We start from the raw sequence: 22,869 nt of genomic DNA on the forward strand, positions 1-22,869 counted from the left end.
ATTCCATATCTCTTCTATCCTATCCAACCATTCACCTATCTTTGGGCTTTCTACTTCTTTCCAATTTTTCGGTATTAAACTTTTTGCGGCATTCATCATATGTATTGTCATTGAGTTTTTGTATTCCTTTAACGGGATATTTACCCTGTGAAATAGACATGTCCAAGTTTCCGCAGGTAGGTCTATCTTCGTGATGTCTTTAATATAGCTTAGCACTTCCTAACAATAGATCCCTATCTTAGGGCATTGCCACCATATGTGGGCCATTGTTCCCACCTGTTCACACCTTCGCCAACACTCCGTTGTTTGATCTATTTGGTACTTCCCTAAGATATCAGGGGATCTATACCACCTAATTATGCATTTGTAGTTCATTTCCATCATCTTGTTGTTTACTGATGAGCCATGTGCAAGTTTCAGAATTCTTCTCACTTCTTGATTCCTTTCTTGTTTCCACAATTCCCTCTCCCAATTTTTTATTAATGTTGGCACCTCCAACCTCTCCACATGCATTAAAATTTTATACACTCGGGGCCAGATTCACAAAGAGATACGACGGTGTATCTACAGATACACCATCGTATCTCTGACGTAAACTGGTCCTATCTATGCGCCTGATTCATAGAATCAGTTACGCATAGATAGGGCTAGATCCGACACTGTTACAATGTGTTACACTGTCGATCTTTTTTTCAATTTAAAAATAATATGTAAATCAGCGAGATACGCAAATTCACGAACGTACACGGACCCGTCGCAGTGTTCTTACGTCGTTTCCGTATCAGTTTTCCGTTGTATACTTACCCCTTCTTTTATCAGGCGCAGCCAATGTTAAGTATAGCCGGCGTTCCCGCGTCGAATTCGAATTTTCCTACGTCGTTTGCGTACGCCGATTCACGAACACGCGCGTCGCAAGTCCCGCTCACGTCGCAACCACTGACGTCCTAGTGACGTCAGTGGGAGCAATGCACGCCAGGAAATTCCCCGGACGGCGCCTGCGCATTTAAATCGGCGCGGGAATGCGCCTGATTTAAATAGTACACTCCCCTAGCCGCGGAATTTGAATTCCGCCGGGGGATTTAGGATCAGCCGTCGCAAGTTTGGAGGTAAGTTGTTTGTGAATTAGCCACTTGCCTCCTAAACTTGCGGGAGCGGATCTTAATTCACATAGAACGAGCGGATCTATAGATCCGCTGCGCTACGTGAATCTGGCCCTCGGGATATATTCCCACGAGTTGTTACCCTGTTACATAGACGTTCCATTAATGTTAAGTTGTCTCACCTTAACGAGTGAGGGAGCGCGGCTATGAAGTGTCTAAGCTGGAAATACCTCCATTCATTTATATCCATCAAATCCTTATTTATTTTTAGTTCTTGTATAGTGCATATTTTCCCCCTTGCATAATATCTTGTAGTTATGCATTTTCTTTTTTAATCCAATTCCCTCCCATTGAATTTTTCCCTGATGCAAAATAATTATTTTCCTTTAGTGCTATCAGTGGTGAGTTATATTTACATTTATTTTTCTTATGCACCTTATCCCATGTTTTCAAGACTATCTGTGTCAGTGTGTGAATATTATCCCCCAATATCCTATAATGTGGAGGTGTCCATATGTCCCTACCTAATTGCATGTTAGCCATCGTGTGTTCTATATTAACCCATCTTTTCTCATTCGTTATTGTCGCCCATTCTACCACCCGTGTTAGTAAAACTGCCTCAACGTATTTTTGAAAATCGGGCACACTCAGCACCTTGATTTTTTGTTTTCTGCAGTGTCGTTAGTGCTATTCTAGGTTTTTTATTGTGCCATATAAATTTTGTAATTAATGTTTTTAATATTCTAAAATATGTTAGGGGTATATATATGGGGAGTATCTGAAACTTGTACATGATATTTGGAAGTATTATCATTTTTAAGGCATTACTCCTACCCCTGTCCATGAAAGAGGGCGTACTTCTATTCTCTATGGGCCAGATCCACAGAAGGGATACGCAGGCGTATCTGCTGATACGCCGTCGTATCCCTGTTTCTAACTATGCGGCTGATTCATAGAATCAGTTACGCATAGATTTTCCTATGATCCGGCAGGTGTAATAGTTTTACACTGCCGGATCTTAAGATGCAGTACCGCGATCGCCGCTGGGGGCATTCATCGTCGAAATTACGCGTCGGGTATGCAAATGAGGAGTTACGTCGATCCTCAAAGCTTTTTCGCGTTCGCTACGACGCCGTTACGTTAGTTTCCCGTCGCTTAGTTACACTTTTGTGAGGCAGCCCTACTTTTACACAGCAGGCGTACTGCTGTGTAAAGTATGGTCGTCCTTCCCGCGTCAAATTTTTTAATTTTACATCGATTGCGTAAGCCGTATGGGAATACGGAAATACGCTACGCGCCGCGCCGTTCAAAAGATTACGTCACGTCACGCAAAGCACGTCGGGAAATTTGCGTCACAAGCATGCGCAATACGTCCGGCGTGGGAGTGCGCCTAATTTAAATGGGACTCGCCCCATTAGATTAGGAACGCCTTGCGTCGGACGGATTTGAGTTACACCGCCACAAATTTCCAGTTAAGTGTGTTGTGGATCGATACCTAACTTAGGAAATTTGCGGCAGTGTAACTTTAAATCTCTTAAGTTACGTTGCGCTGCGGGGCTGTGGATCTGGCCCAATATTTCTGTTTTAATTTCCTCCAATAATGGGATAGAGTTTGCTTGATGTAATTTCTTAGGTGAGGCCGTTAGTTTAATCCCTAAATATTTTGGGCCAGATCCACAGCCCCGCAGCGCAACGTAACTTAAGAGATTTAAGTTACACTGCCGCAAATTTCCTAAGTTAGGTATCGATCCACAACACACTTACCTGGAAATTTGCGGTGGTGTAACTCAAATCCGTCCGGCGCAAGGCATTCCTAATCTAATGGGGCGAGTCCCATTTAAATTAGGCGCGCTCCCGCGCCGGACGTACTGCGCATGCTTGTGACGCAAATTTCCCGACGTGCTTTGCGCGACGTGACGTCATTTTTTGAACGGCGCGTAGCGTATTTCCGTATTCCCGTACGGCTTACGCAATCGACGTAAAATTAAAAAATTTGACGCGGGAAGGACGGCCATACTTTACACAGCAGTGCGCCTGCTGTGTAAAAGTAGGGCTGCCTCACAAAAGTGTAACTAAGTGACGGGAAACTAACGTAGCGAACGCGAAAAAGCTTTGAGGATCGACGTAACTCCTCATTTGCATACCCGACGTGTAATTTCGACGATGAATGCCCCCAGCGGCGGTCGCGGTACTGCACCTTAAGATCCGGCAGTGTAAAACTATTACACCTGCCGGATCTTAGGAAAATCTATGCGTAACTGATTCTATGAATCAGCCGCATAGTTAGAAACAGGGATACGACGGCGTATCAGCAGATACGTCTGTGTATCCCTTCTGTGGATCTGGCCCTTTATTTCTGTCTTTCTCCATGGAAATGGGAATTCTTGTAAATATTTTTCCTCTTTTTGTTTTCATATTAATGTTTAATATCTCAGATTTGTTCGGATTGATCAATAAAAAAAATCAAAACAGTGGCTGCATTTGATGGCACAGTGGCTGCGTTTTTAAATCAGGGGCGCTCGCGACCAGCGCATCGAGATGGCAGCGAGCTGAATTCGCTCCTCGCTGCCCGGACACATCCGCCATCAAAGCTCCTTCCCGAGGGTCCTTACATATCCTGGCACACGTTCATCCAGCGCCAAGCAGGCGGGCCGCAATCCGCACGGGATGCTCCCGCCCGACGCAATCTTGGAGGCGCCGGCCTTGAGCACGGATCCCTTCTCCCTCTCTCCATCAGAGGACTCGGATATGAGTGACAGCCAGGAACAAGTGCCAATGCAGCTATAGCTAGCGCTCAGAGATGCCGATCTCCTGGCTCGTTTTAAAACAATGCTGCAGTCTGAGCTGTCCACAGCTACCTCCAAGCTGGCTGCACGTCTCACTAAAGAGATCCGGGAGCTCGGATCCCGCACCAATGCCCTGGAAGACAAAATGGAGGCAGCCACTACAGTCCTGGAGAACCATGAACAGGACCTCACAGACAGGACCTCACAGACATTAAAAAAGAGCTGGAAGTAGTCTTGCTGCTCCTGGAAGATTATGAGAATCGCTCTTTCAGAGAAAACCTTTAGAGGCATCCCAGAAGCTGTCACTGACTTCACCTCCACAGCCACCGCTCTTTTTCAGGAGTTGGTACAAACAATACCCATAGAACGCTTAGGCCTCGTACAGACGACCGGATCTATCCGCTGGGATTGATCCGCGGATCAGTTCCAGCGGACAAATCCGGTCGTCTGTACGGCATAGCGGATATTTATCCACAGAGATTCGTCCGGCCGATCGATTTCAAGCGGATAGAAATTTCTTAGCATGCTAAGAAATCTATCCGCTTGAATCGTTTCCAGCGGATTGATCCGGTCGTCTGTACAGACTCACCGGATCAATCCGTCCGCTCCCCTCCCTCGCATGCGTCGTAATGATTCGACGCATGCGTGGAAGTACTTACCTTCCAGCGTCGCGCACGTCGCCGCGTCATCGTCGCAACGACGGCGCGACACGTCACCGCGGATGTATTCCGCGCGGATTTTGGTCCGATGGTGTGTACAAGCTATCGGATCAAAATCCGGAGGAGGAATCTCCGCTGGAAACGGTCCGGCGGACCGTTTCCAGCGGAGATCCCCTCGTCTGTACGAGGCCTTAGCGTTCGATCTGATCAATCGCTCGCTCGGCCCTAAAAAGTCTGAGGGCCCTCCCGGGGATATCATCATCAAGTTTACTTTTTATTGCACCAAAGAAACCCTCCTACGGGCAGCCAGAGAGCGATCTGATCTGCAGTTCCAGGGTCACTAATGTCAGCTTTTTGCTGACCTGTCGCAAACTACCATTGTGAAGCGGCAACAAATGAAACCCTACACTTCTGCCCTTTCCACCAGGCTATGCTCTCTGTTACTGATTGATTAAATTCTGACGGACGTGTGTTTTATTTATTTTTTCTTTCTTTTTCTTCCATCCTCTTTCTGAGTGATCCTCCTCATTTTCAGATGGTGCCATGGACCTAGTGCAGCCATGTGTCTGGCGGCAGAGCTTCCCCCTCTTTAGCATTCTTACCCAGGATACTTTCACTCTTCCCCTTCACCTTTCCCCACCCTATTCTTCCTACCCTGTTTTTTTTAGTTTTGGGGTTTTATAATTTGTTTGTTTTATTTTTTTCTTTCTATATTTTGTTTGCCCATTTTGATTTGTCTATATATATTGTGACAGGAAGTCAGGTAAATCTGTGGGTGTTGTCACAGATGGGAGATACATTTCTGCCTTGTTTAGACAATACACCAATTATTATCGGGTGTCGGCTGCAGAAGTTGCCAGAAAGGTTTAAGGGCGTTGGAAAACTTAAGCTGTTCAGAATGAGGCAATTAAGGCCTCTATAAGTAATCCAGAGGATTACTACTGATTGCTGCATCCTGAGGCTTTCTGAGTGAAAGAGAGCAGTAGCAGAAATACTTCTGAAGAGGTGAGGTGCTGTTGATTTTTCTGTGTGATAAAAATCAAAAAGAGACTATTGTTTTCTGCTGTAGGACCAGCTTTGTCTGCCCAGCACTAGGCTGTGCCAGACTCCATAGATAGGTTCCTATGTGGTGAAGGTAGAAGCCCCAAGTGGCCAGGGTTTATTTTATGTTTGATTTTGTTTATGCTGTTTGGATGCTTGCACTTGTTTCCAGCAAGATGGAAGAATAAACCAAAATCTTTGTTTTCAACCGTCTTCGACTGCCTTTCGGTATAAATTCAGTGTGTAGTGAACCCATCCAGGGGGTCACACACCCCGCTACCGAGCTAGCCCCTTACAAATATATATATATATATATATATATATTCATATATTGTGTTTGTATTATCGTGACATGTGATGTTTTGTTCCCCTGCGTGGGACCACTTTGCCTTCCTTTTCTTCAAGCCAGTATTCTGGTTATGTTTTTTTTCAATAAAAATTATTGTACCAGAAAAGTTTTGAAATCTGCACCAGGAATGGGTATGTTTGACTGTTTCATGGCTATGCACAATTTTGAATATTCACATATTTTGTTTCTATTTACCCAATAAAATCTCTTTTTTTTTTCATTTACAAAAAATGTGGAGATTTTATTGCGTTCTCGTACACAAAAATTAATGTTAATGGGCCAGATCCACAGCCAGCCGCCGTAACTTAAATATTGCCATTTAAGTTACATTGCCAGAAAATTTCTACCTAAGTGCCCGATCCACAAAGCACTTACCTAGAAATTTTCGGCTGTGTAACTTAAATCCGGCCGGCGCAAGGCGTTCCTATTCAAATGGGGCGAGTCCCATTTAAATTAGGCGCGCTCCCGCGCCGGCCGTACTGCGCATGCTCACGACGTCATTTTCCCGACGTGCATTGCGCGGTTTTATGTTACGCAGAGTTTTGTGAATCGCGCCGGGTAAAAAAAGTTGCGTCGGGGGAAAAAAAAAGATACGTCGGGAAAAAATAAATAAAAAATAAATAAATAACAGTGTCGCGGGAAAGAAGGGTCTACTTTTACAAGGTGTACTAACTTTACACTTTGTAAAAGCAGCCCTAATTTTGCGTTTGCAAGCTAATACTTACGGAGAAAAAACGAAGCTGAAAAGCTTCGTGGATCTCCGTAAGTGCTAATTTGCATACCCGACGCGGCATTTCGACTCGAAATGCCCCCAGCGGCTGATGCGGTACTGCATCCTAAGATCCCTTACACATGTCGGATCTTCTGCCTATCTATTGGAAACTGATTCTGTGGATCAGTTCCAAAGATAGAAACAGGGATACGACGGTGTATCAGTAGATACGCCGGCGTATCCCTTTTGAGGATCTGGCCCATAGTTTTGATAAACAGTTGCACGATTATACTGTGACACTGCAACTACCATAATTTTATTCTATATTTTTCCCATGCTTACAGAAAATATACGCTGTATGTTGTTTTGAGAGTTTTAAGTGTGTGTTCATGTGAACATTTATAAAATCCTGGCAGCCAAAGGATATTGACTAATACCTCCCCCCTGGCAATTTTCTCCACACCGCCCCATGTTGATTTTTTAATTTGTCTATAAAATGGTCACACAGAAAAATGTTACATTGTGTATATTCAGATTTGTCCAGCAGATTTTCATTTCATTATTTGTACACAATTCTATAACTGCATTCCAAAAAAAGTTAACTGATTCTAGATGCTGTTCTTCCTTACATGAGTAAAATGCAGGTAAATGCACGAATACTAAAATGTACTAAAATGTACAGAAAACAAACCTGATAAATTGCATATCCTATAGTTAACAGTTCAGCTCCCACTTTTTTTAACTTCCGCCTGTTCTTTTGCATCAAAGCTGCGATAAAAGTACACTCATTGCGGCCATCATCCTTCTCTGTGAGGCTCAGCTTAACCTGGGGATTTGTCCAAAAGGTTTCTAAAAAGAGAAACATACTGTAAGCATCATCTATTAAAAAGGAGTCTTACAACAAACAGAAAACAAAAAATATATAATGTAGGGAAACAGGGCCGCTGTTAGAAATCATGGGGCTCCGTACAGCCTACTTTACGGGGCCCCCTTCGACCCCACCCCAGGTCTTTCCCCTGACCCTGCCTCAAAACAAAATGCAGTTTTGTCTAGGGGGGAGGGGTCAGGCAGTGCAGTGGTTGTGGAAGTGAATGAGTGGCTTCAGAGCTGATCTATAATATAGTATACACATGATTCTGGCCGTGAACCCCAGTGTGTATGTGTTTGAAAACACATGTTTGCAGCAAGGTCCCACACTAAAGTGGTTAAGGGGAGTGGTTGGGGGAAATAAAAACTGATCAATTGCATGCTTTTGCTGCCCCCCTTTTCCCCCCAAATGCAAGTGTAAAGTAACTCATTGTGCTTTATGATCTTTAGCATAAGGATAATCATTTGCACAGCAGGCGGTCAGCTCTGTCAGTGTCACATTGGAAGGAAGAGAGCAGCCGGCCGAACTATAGATAATGCGGCATACCTCCTAATTGGCACGTGATTTTGCGTGACTTTCCCGCAATGACAACTGGTTCCCGCATTCCCGCAAGAGATGATATTTTCCTGCATAACCTTATTGAAGAAGTGGAAGAGAAGGTCCGAGGTCCCCCTCCCCTCTCCCCACGCTCATCAATAGAGATGTACAGAACTGTTCGCCGCCGAATAATTTGCGGCGATTTTTGCGCGTTCGCTGCTGCGCGCGAACATATGCGCTGTTCGATCCGCCTCCTATGAATTAACATTGAGCGAACTTTGACCCTCTAACTCAGTCAGCAGACACATTCCAGCCAATCAGTAGCATACCCTCCCTCCCTGACCCTCCCACCTCTCGGGCAGCATCCATTTTAGATTCATTCTGAACTTGCATTCTTAGTGAGAGGAGGGAGAGTGTTGCTGCTGCTGAATTTATAGGCAAATCTATAGCTAGGCTAGTGTTTTCCGTGTCCACTCCAGTCCTGAAAGACTCATCTGATCTCTGCTGTAAGGACAGCACCCCAAAAAGCCCTTTTTAGGGCTAGTATATCAGTCTGCTTTTTTTCTTCTCTGTAATCTAATTGCAGTTGCCTGCTAGGCAGCGTGTGTGTCAGGATCACAGCGTACACTATGCCCAGTGCCACCCACCACTCATCTATCTTGGTGGCACAGTAGATAACATTTAAAAAATATATATATTTTCTATTACTGCAATAGAATAATAGTCAGTTGCCTGGCTGCCAGCGTGTGTCAGGGGTACAGCGTACACTGTGCCCAGTGCCACCCACCACTCATCTATCTTGGTGGCACAGTACATAACATTTAAAAAAAAAAATGTTATTACTGTAATATAATAGTAGTCTCATTGGAAAAGCTCACATATTCCCAGTGAGCAAGACTGGTTGGGGAAGGTGGGGGAGATCATGGAAGCGGAGGGTTGGCTGGCCACCTGCAGAGATACCCGCGAAAAATTTGAGGCCACCTGGGCAGAGTGGAAGGCTCACGTACATGACACGGCTTTGCTCTCCTCCAGTTTGGATGAGGCGCTACTGGTGTTGGCTGACCCCTCCTTTGGGGAACTTGTCCGGGCGCATCGTCAGTCGGCCCCTTGAGGCTCCGGGATGAAGGGAGTCCTTTAAGTCGGCGAATGTGGTGAGTGCTGGTCCTTCTATCTGCCATTTCTCTTCTCTCAATTCTCTCTGTCCCTCCTCCTGACTTCTACTCTGTTCCTCTATCCCCTGCCCCTCTTCCCCCTCCTAAATGTTTAATGCATAGATATTTGTTTAATATTGGGACCATCAATGCAACCCTCAACCTGTTTGATTAGTCCCATTATCTCAGGTCTGTTCTAATTAGCATGTAGCAAAGGGAGCCACCTTGTTGTCTGTCGGGGAGCGGAGACACGGGGACACATCCCCCCCCTCTTATTTTGGGGAGGACCCGCCCACGTGGATCGAATGTCCCGGGTGGGTGGTGTGTTCGCCTGTCCCTGCTCTATGGCGGACCACTGCTCCCGGTTTAATGTTTGCCTGAGCGCGGACCGGAGGCACTTTCCCTTAGAGTCCCCTCTCTCCCTTATTCCCTCCCCCCTCCCTTTGGCCCACTAACCTTTATTCCTCCCCTCCCTCACTGTCACCCCCTACTCTGGTTATTGTTATTATTTTGTATTGGCTTTCTGTCTGATTGATAATGCCGCATTGTACAACTGTCAATACCTCTTTTCTTTGAAAAATGAAAATAAATATTTTACAATAATATAATAGTAGTCAGTTGCCTGGCTGCCAGCGTGTGTCAGGGGTACAGCGTACACTGTGCCCAGTGCCACCCACCACTCATCTATCTTGGTGGCACAGTACATAACATAAAAAGTTGTCAGATACAAGTGAAGCGGTTGATGATGACGATGTGTCCAGGGATGTCACGTGGGTGCCCGCTCGAAGAGAAGAAGAACAGGGGGGAAAGTTCAGATGGGGAGACAGAGAGGAGGAGCAGACGAGTTGGAAGCAGGGGGAGGTCGTCGTAAGGAGCTAGTGGCACAGTCAGACAGCATGTATCGGCACCCGGTATCAGCCAGACAGCACACCAATCAACGCATGTTGTTGCCACCACCAGAATGCCGTCATTGCAAAGCTCAGCAGTGTGGCATTTTTTTTTGTGTGTCTGCCTCTGATAACAATGACGCCATTTGCAATCTGTGCCAAAAGAAACTGAGTCGTGGGAAATCCAACACCCACCTAGGTACAACTGCTTTGCGAAGGCACATGCCCGCACATCACAAACGCCTATGGGACCAACACATGATGACGAGTACAAGCAGCACACAAGCTCAAAGCCACCATCCTCCTCCTGGTGCAGCATCTTCAGTCACATCAACCACTGCTGTCCTCCTTGCCCCCTCTCAACCATCCACCACTCCGTCTCTCACCTTCAGCAGTTCCTGCTCATCTGCCCACAGTCAAGTGTCTGTCAAGGACATGTTTGAGCATAAGAAGCCAATATCACAGAGTCACCCCCTTGCCCGGCGTCTGACAGCTGGCTTGTCGGAACTCTTAGCCCGCCAGCTTTTACCATACAAGATGATGGAGTCTGAGGCCTTCAAAAAATTTGTAGCTATTGGGACACCGCAGTGGAAGGTACCCGGCCGAAATTTCTTTTCACCAAAGGCAATCCCCAACCTGTACTCTATTGTGCAAAAGGAAGTCATGGCATCCCTGGCACACAGTGTTGGGGCAAGGGTCCATCTGACCACTGATACCTGGTCTGCAAAGCACGGTCAGGGCAGGTATTTCACCTACACTATGCATTGGGTAAACCTGCTGACAGCTGCCAAGCATGTAATGCGTGGCTCTGCAGAGGAGTTGGTGACACCGCCACGACTTGCAGGCAGGTCTGCTGCCACCTCCTCGACTCCTCCTACTCCATCCTCTTCGATAACCTCCTCGGCTGAGTCCTCTTCTGCTGCTGCGTCTTGCTCCACATCAACTGCACCCCCCCAGGGGCTATTCCACATCACATATACGACAGTGTCACGCCGTCTTGGGGTTGACTTGCCTGAAAGCAGAGAGTCACACTGGACCAGGACTCCTGTCCGCCCTGTACGCACAGGTGGATCAGTGGCTGACTCTGCACCAACTGGAGATCGGCAAAGTGGTGTGTGACAATGGAAGCCATTTATTGGCGGCATTGAATTTGGGCAAGTTGACATATGTCCCGTATGACCGGGGTGCTAGGACAGCCTCTGCGCAGCTGGGAATTTTTTTGCCACGTTACTGGACGCTCATGCGCAATGCCTGTAGGCTCATGCGTCCTTTTGAGGAGGTGACAAACCTAGTCAGTCGCACTGAAGGCAGCATCAGCGACATCATCCCATTTGTTTTCTTCCTGGAACGTGCCCTGCGAAGAGTGCTGGATCAGGCCGTAGATGAGCGAGAGGAAGAGGAAGAGTTGTGGTCACCATCACCACCAGAAACAGCCTTATCAGCATCACTTACTGGACCTGCAGAATCGCTGGAAGAGGAGTGTGAAGATGAGGAGTCAGAGGAGGAATGTGGCTTTGAGGAGGAGGAAGACCAACCACAGCAGGCATCCCAGGGTGCTTGTTGTCACCTATCTGGTACCCGTGGTGTTGTACGTGGCTGGGAGGAAGAACAGACCTTCAGTGAGATCAGTGAGGACGAGGAACGGGACATAAGGAGTAGCTCGGCATCCAACCTTGTGCAAATGGGGTCTTTCATGCTGTCGTGGCTGTTGAGGGACCCTCGTATAAAAAGGCTGAAGGAGAATGACCTGTACTGGGTGGCCACGCTGCTAGACCCCCGGTATAAGCAGAAAGTGCCTGAAATGTTACCAAATTACCGGAAGTCGGAAAGGATGCAGCAGTTCCAAAATAGATTAAAAAGTATGCTTTACACAGCATACAAGGGTGATATCACAGCACAACGGGAATCTAACAGGGGAAGAGGTGAAAGTTATCCTCCTCCAACCGTGACCACGCCGGCAAGGACACTACGCTTTAAAGACGTGTTGTTGATGGAGGACATGCGGAGCTTTTTCAGCCCTACGCGTCGCCACAGCCCTTCGGGGTCCACCCTCAGAGAACGACTCGACCGACAGGTAGCAGACTACCTCGCCTTAACTGCAGATATCGACACTCTGAGGAGTGATTAACCTCTTGATTACTGGGTGTGCAGGCTTGACCTGTGGCCTGAGCTATCCCAATTTGCGATAGAACTTCTGGCCTGCCCCGCTTCAAGTGTCCTTTCAGAAAGGACCTTCAGTGCAGCAGGAGGTATTGTCACTGAGAAGAGAAGTCGCCTAGGTCAAAAAAGTCTAGATTGCCTCACCTTTATTAAGATGAATGAGGCATGGATCCCGAAGGGACTGACAGTGGGCGATACATTTGACTAAAGGCCTGATGAGATGAGCTTCCTTGGGCTACAAATGGTCCACACGCTGCTGTATTTTATCTCTGCATGCCGGATGACTTGCGTGACTTATCCGCCACCAAACAGGGTTCAAGCCGCAATGTTTTAGTGCACTTTCTGCCTGGAAAACATAAATTTTTCTGGCCGCTGCTACAGCAGCAGCTGCAACAATACCTACTTTTCAGGCATGTGTACATGCTTCATTTTTCTGGCCTCTTGTGCTGCACTGTGGCTGCAAAAACAAAACAAAAAAAAGGCACATACATGTGTCAATTCCCCTTCGTGATTGTTACCTTGTTGTGGTGAAGGGGCTTGCGTATCACAATCAAGCGACCACCTCTATGAGTGTGTTGGCAATGGCAATGTTGGCACACCCCAGATGATAAGGTCGTTGCTTCATTGTGAACAGACCAAAAGCGATCGGCTGTATAATTTTGCATAGAAAAAACATTAATTTTCTTTGTGATCATCCAAGGTGATCATTAAAGCCTACTAGGCGAACAATGGGCTCACACTGCAGAATCATTGTTTTCTGGGTCACTTAGCTGTCACTAAACTACCTCAGCACGACCATAGGCTTTGAAAAACCCCCATCGCCTGCAATCTCCAAAACGTTCATTGACGTCAGTGAGGACAAGGAACGGGACATGGCTAGCTTGGTATCCAACCTTGTGTAAATGGGGAGTTTGCGGTTGTGTTAATGGACTGTTTTCAGGTGTTTGTGGTGTGTTAAACAGGGAGTTTGATCTGTCAGAGTTTGGTCTGTCGCTGTGAACCCTAACCCTATTACAGACAGGGTTAGGGTTACAGATAGGGTTAGGGTTACAGATAGGGTTAGGGTTACAGATAGGGTGATGGTTACAGATAAGGTTAGGGTTAGGGTTACAGATAGGGTAATGGTTACAGTTAGGGTTACAGATAGGGTTAGGGTTACAGATAGGGTTAGGGTTACAGATAGGGTTACAGTCTGTAACCCTATCTGTAACCCTAACCCTGTCTGTAACCCTAACCCTACCCTATCTGTTACCCTAACTCTAAGCCTATCTGTAACCCTAACCCTGTCTGTAACCTTAACCCTACCCTAACCCTAACCCCATCTGTTACCCTAACCCTATCTGTAACCATAACCCTAACCGTAACCCTAACCCTATCTGTAACCCTAACCCTATCTGTAACCCTAACCCTATCTGTAACCCTAACCCTATCTGTAACCCTAACCCTATCTGTAACCCTAACCCTGTCTGTAACCCTAACCCTATATGTTACCCTAACCCTATCTGTAACCCGAACCCTAACCCTAAGCCTTACAATACCTGATCGATATAACATCATACCTGATGTTTTAAAGCACGTTATTCCAAACAATTTATGAATGTTAGGTGATTTATGCCCTTTATGGATTAAAACCGGACTCTGCGACATCTACGTAATTTTCCATGGGAGTTTTGCCATGGATCCCCCTCCGGCATGCCACAGTCCATTACTATTGTGGCCAGAAAGAGTCCCTGTGCGTTTTAAAATTCACTTGCCCATTGAAGTCTATGGCGGTTTGCCCGGTTCGCCCGTTCGCGAACATATGCGCGTTCGCATTCGCCGTTCACGAAATTTTAGGTTTGCGACATCACTACTCATCAACTGCAGTACGGGTGAAGGAAAATAAATGAACATGAGGAGTAGGGATGAGCCGAACACCCCCCAGTTCGGTTCGCATCAGAACCTTCGAACGGACTGAAATTTTGCGCAAACTTTAGAACCCCATTAAAGTCTATCGGACTTGAACGTTCGAAATCAAAAGTGCTCATTTTAAAGGCTAATATGCAAGTTATTGTCCTAAAAAGGGTTCGGGGACCCGGGTCCTGCCTCAGGGACCATGTATCAATGCAAAAAAAGTTTTAAAAACTGCAGTTTTTTCAGGAGCAGTGATTTTAATGACTTTAGTGAGAAAAAAAAAAGTGAAATATTCCTTAAAATATTGTACCTGCTGGGTGTCTATAGTATGCCTGTGAAGTGGCATGTGTTTCCCTTGTTTATAACTGTCCCTGCACAAAATGACATTTCTATAGGAAAAAAAGTAATTTAAAACTGCTTGCGGCTTTAATGTAATGTCTAGTCCTGGCAATATGGATGAAAATCATTGAGAAAAATGGCCATTACCAGCCACTTTTAGTCTTGTATGGATATTAAGGGGAACCCTGCACCCAAATAAAAAAAAGGAAAAGCTTGGGGCCCCAGGGCCCTATACAGTATACTCTGAACAGCAGTATACAGGCGGTGCAAACAAGACAGGCACTGTAAGTTTGTTGTTAAGTAGAATCTGTTTGTAATTTTGAACTGTTACATTTTTAAAGTGTAGCTCCTGCCAAAAAAATCTATTTTTAAGCTTTGTGGAAAACATAGGGAAGGGTTATCACCACTGTAACAATTGTTTTGCTGTCTGTGCACCCATTCAGAAGATTTCACCCTGCTGTGAACTATTATATCAAGAATTGTAATTACATGCCATTGTTAAACAGTGGTAGAAAAATTGGGCCTTTGGTGGTGGTTATGGTGCTGGTGCCACAACACTGTAATTCCTCACAGTTACTCTTGGTGGGTGCAGGAATGTGCCCTGCTGTGAAATATTAGATCAAGAATTGTAATTACATGCACCTGTTGAACAGGGGCAGAAAAATTTGGCCTTAGGCACTGGTTCCACAACACAGCAACCCCTTTACAGATACTCTAGTTGGAGCGCAGGAATGAGCCCTGCTGCAAAAGTATTGCATCAAAAATTGTAATTACATGCCCCTGTTAAACATGGGCAGAAAAAATTGGGCTTTAGGCATTGGTGCTGGTGCCACCACATTGCAATCCCTCATAGATACTCTAGTTGGAGCGCAGGAATGTGTCCAGAACCCACAATGTTCTTACAAGCTATCAGCATGATCATTGAGGAGGAAGAGGATAGTCACTCAGAATAACAGGATAGTCACTCAGCATCAGCATAGGCAGTCTTGAAGGGATCTGACATTTCAAAAATAATTATTCAGTTACATCAGCATCAGGTGCTTGGTAGCTGCTCGGTGATCGAAGACTGATTCATTTTTTGAAGGACAGTCGATCGACCGAGACGGTGGAGAGGCGCACCCTGTGATCGGTTACAAAGCCTACAGCAGCACTGAATGTGCATTTTGAAAGAATGCTGGATGCAGGACAGGCCAGTAGCTCAATCACATACTATGCATACTCTGGCCAGTGATCCATCCTCAGGACCCAGTAACCCAGAGGATTTTTGGTGAGAAAGGTGTCCAAGTCTGATCTTGCCCCTAGGTATTCCCGCACCATGTAAAACAGACACTGGTGATGGTTGCTGGAACCGATCATACCTTGGGGCTGCAGACTTTTTTTTTTATTATTAATTTTTATTTGATTTTCTTTATCCAACAATTGACTAATTGACAATTGACAAGTAGAACATAATTGCAAGTAAAAGAATTAGCAAAGAAAAGAGAAGTAATCAACAAGGAAAAAGTGTACAGTTATTTTAAGACAACAAAAGGTACCTCCTTGTAGTTGCCTAGCCGAGGAAGAAGGTGGACCACGCAGATATGCTCGGTGCAGCTTTAAATCATTGGCGGGGAGAGTCTTCCAAGAGAACAATATGAATAAAGACCACACTATGAGATCCTGCATAGAAAGTAACGGGGCGGATAGACCAAGAGAAACTATTATAGACAAGGGAAGTAATGTCTTGGTGGGCCAGGGCAGATAACATCACTGGATCCCCCTACAGAGGGTCTTCCACAGCCCTCAACCAAGGTCCCCACAATCTCGCAAAATTTCCCATGGTTCCCCTGTCTAGTGAGGCTCACTCTTTCGTTGGATATAGTTGAATTAATGGTCGTTACCCAGTGTTCTACAGACGGGGGGACATATGCCTGCCATTTTTGGGCTATTATCTTGCGTGCCTGAAATAGACATCTCAATACGGCTTCCAGGTTGCCTGGCGGGACTCTACTGTCCTCCATGCACCCTAGGAGGCAAGTCATAGCCACTGGGTCAAGGGAGGATCCAAAAGCCTTATTGATCCTCTCGATTATCTCCACCCAGTAGGTATAGAGCCTTGGACACTTCCAAACCATATGTATGAGATCCCCTTTAGCTTTACACCTTGGGCATTCATTGTTTTGCCTCCACCCTAGTTTAAACATCTTTTGAAGGGTATAGTATACCCTATACAATATAAACAGGTGGGACAGTGTCTGCGCTGGAGCAATCGAAACCAATGCTCCTCGTTGTAAGATCTTGTCCCACTGTTCAGGAGTTACTAACCCCACGTCCCTTTCCCACCCCTCTCTACTCCTAGAGGGACCCGCTCTACTTATTGCTCTAACCCCCAGAGTGGTATTCATTACTGAAATTAAACCTTTAGATGTTCTTGCCTTGATTACTTTAAGAAGGGTGGGCATCTGGGTCCATATAACTGTTTGTGAGCTAAATTGTGCTTGGATGGCATAGCGAACCTGAAGGTATTTATAAAATGTCTTATTTGGTATATTGTATTGCCTTGTTAATTCTGAAAATGTTTTCATGGTATTACCCTCGAACAGGTGCATTAAACAATTTATGCCCTGTCTCTCCCACTCCCCAGGTTTCTCTATACTCATTACTTCCTGTAAGTTTTTATTACTCCATAGAGGGGAAAATTCTGTTACCCCAGCATACCCCAGCAATACCTTTGTTGTCTGCCATATTTTACTAACTAATTTTGTAGTCGGGCATTTATAGGGAAAAAGATCCGCCTCTAGGGCTTCCACAAGCAGCGTATGGGGATTCCCTGTTGGCAACAATCGACTATTGGAACTATTTGGCTCTGGGGTTCCACAACCCGCCAGGTGTTGCAACTGGGATGCCACAAAGTATAGTCTTGGGTGTGGAACCGCCATGCCCCCCTCTTTTACAGGGAGTTGTAGCGTCTGCAAGCTAATCCTGCCTTGACCACCCCTCCATATTAATTCTCTGAATATCGACTCTATTCTCTTAAACCACATTTGCCCTATCCAGATCGGGGAATTGTGAAGCAAGTATAGTATCTGCGGCTGCCATATCATTTTTATTAGGTTGCAGCGTCCTGCTACAGACAGAGGGAGTCGTTTCCATATATTGCTTTTTTGTTTTAATTTAACCACTTCCCGACGGCCGTACGACTTTATACGGCCGCAGGGTGGTTCTAATTCTTTAACTCGCCGTGTTTTTATGGCCTCCGCTCCTCCTGGCCACTGGGGGGCGCGCGAGCGCGTGCCTGCTGCATCACTGAGATGCCGATGCGCGTGCCTGTCGGCCGTGATGTCCGCCAGGCTCCCGCGATTGGCGGTTACAGAGACAAGGACGTGGATCTGTGTGTGTAAACACACAGATCCACGTCCTGTCAGGGAGAGAGGAGACCGATCTGTGTCTCTTGTACATAGAGACACAGATCGGTCACCTCCCCCAGTCAGTCCCCTTCCCCCACAGTTAGTAACACTCACTAAGGTACACATTTAACCCCTCCCTCACCCCCTAGTGTTAACCCCTTCAATGCCAGTCACATTTATACAGTAATTAGTGCATATTTATAGCACTGATCGCAGTATAAATGTGAATGGTGCCAAAAATGTGTCAAAAGTGTCTGATGTGTCTGCCATAATGTCGCAGTCCCAATAAAAATCGCAGATCGCCGCCATTACTAGTAAAAAAAAATAATAAAAAATAATAAATCTGTCCCCTATTTTGTAGGCGCTATCGTATCGGCCTAGACTGAGAAAAGATTTAAATTTATTTTTTTAGCTATTTATTATAGCAACAAGTAAAATTTTATTTATTTTTTTCAAAATTGTCGCTCTATTTTTGATTATAGCGCAAAAAATAAAAACCGCAGAGGTGATCAAATACCACCAAAAGAAAGCTCTATTTGTGGGAAAAAAAGGACGTCAATTTTGTTTGGGAGCTACGTCGCACGACCGTGCAATTGTCAGTTAAAGCGACGCAGTGCCGAATCGCAAAAAGTCCTCTGATCAGGAGGGGGTATATGTGCCCAGTAAGCAAGTGGTTAAGTAAAAGTAGGGCAATATTAGTATTAGCATATTGGCTAACATCCTTCGTTACCCAAATCCCCAAGTATTTTAATTTTGTGACCATGCTCAGTTGGGAAACACCTGGCAATATCTGGGGACCAAGTGGATCTAATGGTAACAAGGCAGATTTTTCCCAGTTGATGGCCAGGCCTGAAAATTGCCCAAATTCCACAACCATTTTCATCACTCTATGTAATGAGGTTCCAACATCTCCTAGGAAAAACAGAACATCATCCGCAATTCTGTCTTCCCCCAGCTGCCTTCTAAACCCCATTATATCCGTCCTCGATCTAGCCATAATTGCCAGAGGCTCCATAGCAAAGGCAAACAAAAGGGGGGATAGGGGGCACCCCTGTCTCGTCCCTCTCTCCAACTGGAACACTTCTGACAGCTCATTGTTTTGATTTTAGCTCTTGGTTCGCTGTACAGTAATTTAAACCAATTGATAAAAAAGGGTCCAAAGCCAAAGTCCTCTAACACTTTCCACAAATATGTCCATTCTAGGCTATCAAAGCCTTTGCGGCGTCGAGAGACAACACCGCTCTAGAGCCTTCGTTATCTGTTGGTGTCTGTAGGTTTAGAAAGATCCTTCTAATGTTGGTACTTGTTGCCCTGCCTGGTATAAAACCTGACTGGTCAGGATGGATAAGATAATTGATGCATCTATTTAAACGAGTGGCGAGTACTTTGGCTAGGATCTTTACATCAGTGCATAATAGGGAAATTGGGCGGTAAGATGAAGGGTCCAGTTGGTCTTTCCCCTCCTTGTGTATTACGATGATGGTCGCTTCCGACATTGAGCTAGGAAGTGCCCCCCCCCCCCCTGCTGGATCAGAAGGCCCCTTAGGAAAGCTTTCAAAGAGTCCCAGACTATCCCCGTCGATGCCGACCACGTATTGATTTGTACATACTCTTTCAATTTAGACACCAGGTTTCCTGAGTCACCAATTAACTCAAGCCAACCCGGATTCATTTTCCACTCACTGCGGGGAGTCTTAGCCCCGATCTTTATTGTCAGCACCAGCGGGGAATGGTCCGAAACCCCTCTAGACCCGTACTCTATCCCCTTCACCAGGGGCAGTGCTTCCTCGTTACCCATGGCCATGTCAATTCTAGAAAGGGTACGATAAGAACTGGAATAACACGAATATTGACGTGTCTGTGGGCAGCAAGTTTGCCATATGTCCCTCATACCCATTTCCTTCAGGAACCGTGCCAGTCGGCCATTACTTGGTGTACTGGATTTGTTCCCAGGAGGAAATCTATCCAGGCTTCTATCCAGAACCTCATTGTAGTCACCCACCGCTATTACTGGGATTCCTGTTTTATCCAGTGTAAACTCAAGGAGCCTATATAGTTTGTCAAGCTTAAATGGAGAGGGAATATAGATGTTAGCCAGGACATATGGTCTGTTCGCAATTAAGTGTAGCGCTACCCCCGCAAGGAGCCGCTGGTTTGTTTTTGGGATCGGCATATTGAGTTACCTTGATATGGCCCAGGGGTGCAGTTGTAGAAACAAACAGTGAGCGAAGGTCCAGACAGCGAATAAAGGTTTTTCCAATGCTTTATTTTCCAGGCCAACACAGCCAACATCAACATATATTGGGAAGGATGAGGTTGATGAAGAGAGAGAGAGAGAACCTTGCAGTATCAGGCCTGGATATTAAATGGAGCAGTCAGTACTGCTCTGTATAGTACCAATTTGCAACTCGTCGCCACTCCAACTGAGTGGGTAAAGTGCCCCCGGACAGACCCCCTTTTATAAGCCTGTCAACCAAGATGTCACTTAGGATTTTTGGGAGGAACAGGCCTCTCTCACAGGCCTGGCTCTAGGGCCTCTGCCACAGGCCAATTACAATAACTGAGCTAGGTAGATAAATGGAGCGAATCCTCCCAGTAGATTTCTGCATTGGTCACCAGATGACAGCAAACATACCTGTCAGTACTCTGGTCACCAGATCCCCAATTGGTTTGTTCAGGCTCTGTTGGACAACCTGCCCCCGGATCCTCCTCAAACCGACTCCCCAATCGAACGGCACCCAGCCTGGGATCCTTCAATAGATCCTTCAATAGAACCGGGAACCCAGCAAGTCACTGGGGTCCCCTGGTACTTCCGGATGAGGTTCCAAGTAGTCTGGAATTTCGGCCAGGTGGGCCTTGCCGGCGGGGCCCATGGATGCGCGCACCCTGAAGGTGGATGCCGCACCTGGAACGGGGACCCCGCAAAGATTTTAGAACACATGACACCTGTCACAGATATACTCCTCTCCAGCACGCCCCGTGAGGAAAAAAAAAACTCTGATTGGCTGCTGGAGAAACTTACTCCGCCAGAACCCCTCTGCCGCCAACTGCTGGCCAGGGATGGCATTGCATCCCTGGACCACAGACTGACTGTAACATCTCTGATGTTAACTATGCAGAACGAGCGCCGCTGTATCTCATCCAGCCGTTCTGCAAGACGTCCGCGTCACTTCCTGTGCGCGGACGTCTGCGTTCCACGCTGGAACGCGGAAGTGCGACCAGCGCTCCTTTCCGATTTCCCCGCGAAATCGCGGCTATTTAAATCCCCAGAGATGACGGCAGGGTGTTCCGTTATTTTGGCGGATACCTGCCGTCACCTGGGAACACCCTGCCTGCACCCAGAACCTCAGGATCTTCCACAGACCTCCTCATCCCTGCTGCTCCCAACCCTTGGACCACAGAGACCTCTGATAACCTGAGCCTGACTTGTACTGGCCCTTACAGCCTCCACTTCCAGAGACAGCCTGATTACAACCAGGAACCCGCTCCACATGGACTACAAACCCCAGCAGAACCGCAAGTATCTTTGTACCTGATACCAAATACCTGTCTGCATATTACTACTTACATTGTCGGCTGCAGTAGGTTCTGGTTACCTTGTGTCCCATCAGACTGTATCGGACTGTGCCTATATCTAAGGTATCTCTATCAATGTGAAGTAACATTATAGATTACCATACACCGCAGAAGGTATCATATAGTATTCACCAATTGTTTATCATCATCATTTATTATTCTCACATGAGTGTTCCCTATAGTTTGTGAGACTTCTCATTATTACCTCTACACATTAGCTTATGAGTTAATAAGCTAAACTTCATGTAGGTTTCGGTTTGAGGATATGATGATTTAACCCCAAACTTTCTGACTACATAGAGAGTAGCTGGTGGTTAGACCTGACAAGCCTCTGCATCTGCGATCCAACACAAATAACTAGATCTACACCGCAGTGTCATTACATACCTTACACTGACCCAGTGGACATTTCTGGAATGACAGAAGTCCCAAAATTTAAACAAATTGTGAATGGGAGCAAAGTAACTCTCCCATTCCCCATTAACTTTAGCGTAGTGCCCATACTGAAAGTAAGGGGGCGCTACATAAGCAAAAGAGAAATACATACCGTCCCTGATCATCTATACAGGACTCTGTGCAGGTGAACATCATTCCCCTCTCCACCATTATGCTCACCCCCCTTGAGTAAGAGGAGTGTACCAAATGGTACTGGGATTGGAATTTCCGACTATTTAGCTGGGCAACTGTGTCCCTGGTCAAATGTGTCTCTTGTAAGCACAGAAGTCCCGGCCTTCCCTCCTCCAGGAGCGACATAACTGATATTCTCTTAGTTGGGTCCCCCATACCTTGCACATTCCATGAGGTAATGGCCAATGTCTTATCCTGCATCTAACAGTGTTAATGTGATAGTAGGATACTCCGACCTAGTCCAGCAGCAAGAATCTATATCCATCTCACTCCTCACTGTGTAGTCCCCTGAGTCAATGTCTGTCCTCCCTCCTCTCCCTCCTCTCGCTTCTCCACTTCCCATCCACTCCTCCTGTGGCAACAAAAGTATTAATAGATGTGGTGTACGCTCCCTGCTCCCTACCCTAGTCCTCTGCCCCCCTTCCCTCCCAACCCTCCCTTGTCCTGCCCTACTGGGCTCCCCCTTGGGGCTTTTTCCATGACCGCTCTTCTTACACCATCATTCATCAACTCTACACCAAACCAAGTGTCTCCCATCCTCTCTCTCCCCTAACCCCCCAAAAAAATATATAGCGACAGCACTCCCCCCACAAAAGTATTTACCCCCCCCCAAAAAAACACATGAAAAGACACAGCCCCCCCTTAGGTGAATCACCTGGTGTTAAGGCCCTAAAAGCAGGTGATACAATCATCAATAAATATTATTGAAAACATATGTACATATCAACATTATTAAACTTTATCAAAAATAAAAAACAATACAAAAATTACTAAATATTGCTTGAGTGTTACTAAAGT

General features: G+C 46.1%; 1 protein-coding gene across 1 annotated transcript in view; it reads right to left on the reverse strand.

Annotated features, from left to right (window-relative positions):
* CAPN9 (calpain 9) overlaps positions 1-22,869 on the reverse strand; it is a 1,050,568-nt gene that overhangs the window by 511,480 nt on the left and 516,219 nt on the right. Inside the window, exon 10 of the mRNA XM_040350717.1 lies at positions 7,339-7,496. Coding sequence (XP_040206651.1) covers positions 7,339-7,496 — 158 coding nt within the window. The remainder of the gene's footprint in view (positions 1-7,338; positions 7,497-22,869) is intronic.

This window comes from Rana temporaria, chromosome 4 (genome assembly GCF_905171775.1).
Source record: "Rana temporaria chromosome 4, aRanTem1.1, whole genome shotgun sequence".
Taxonomy (NCBI): domain Eukaryota; kingdom Metazoa; phylum Chordata; class Amphibia; order Anura; family Ranidae; genus Rana; species Rana temporaria.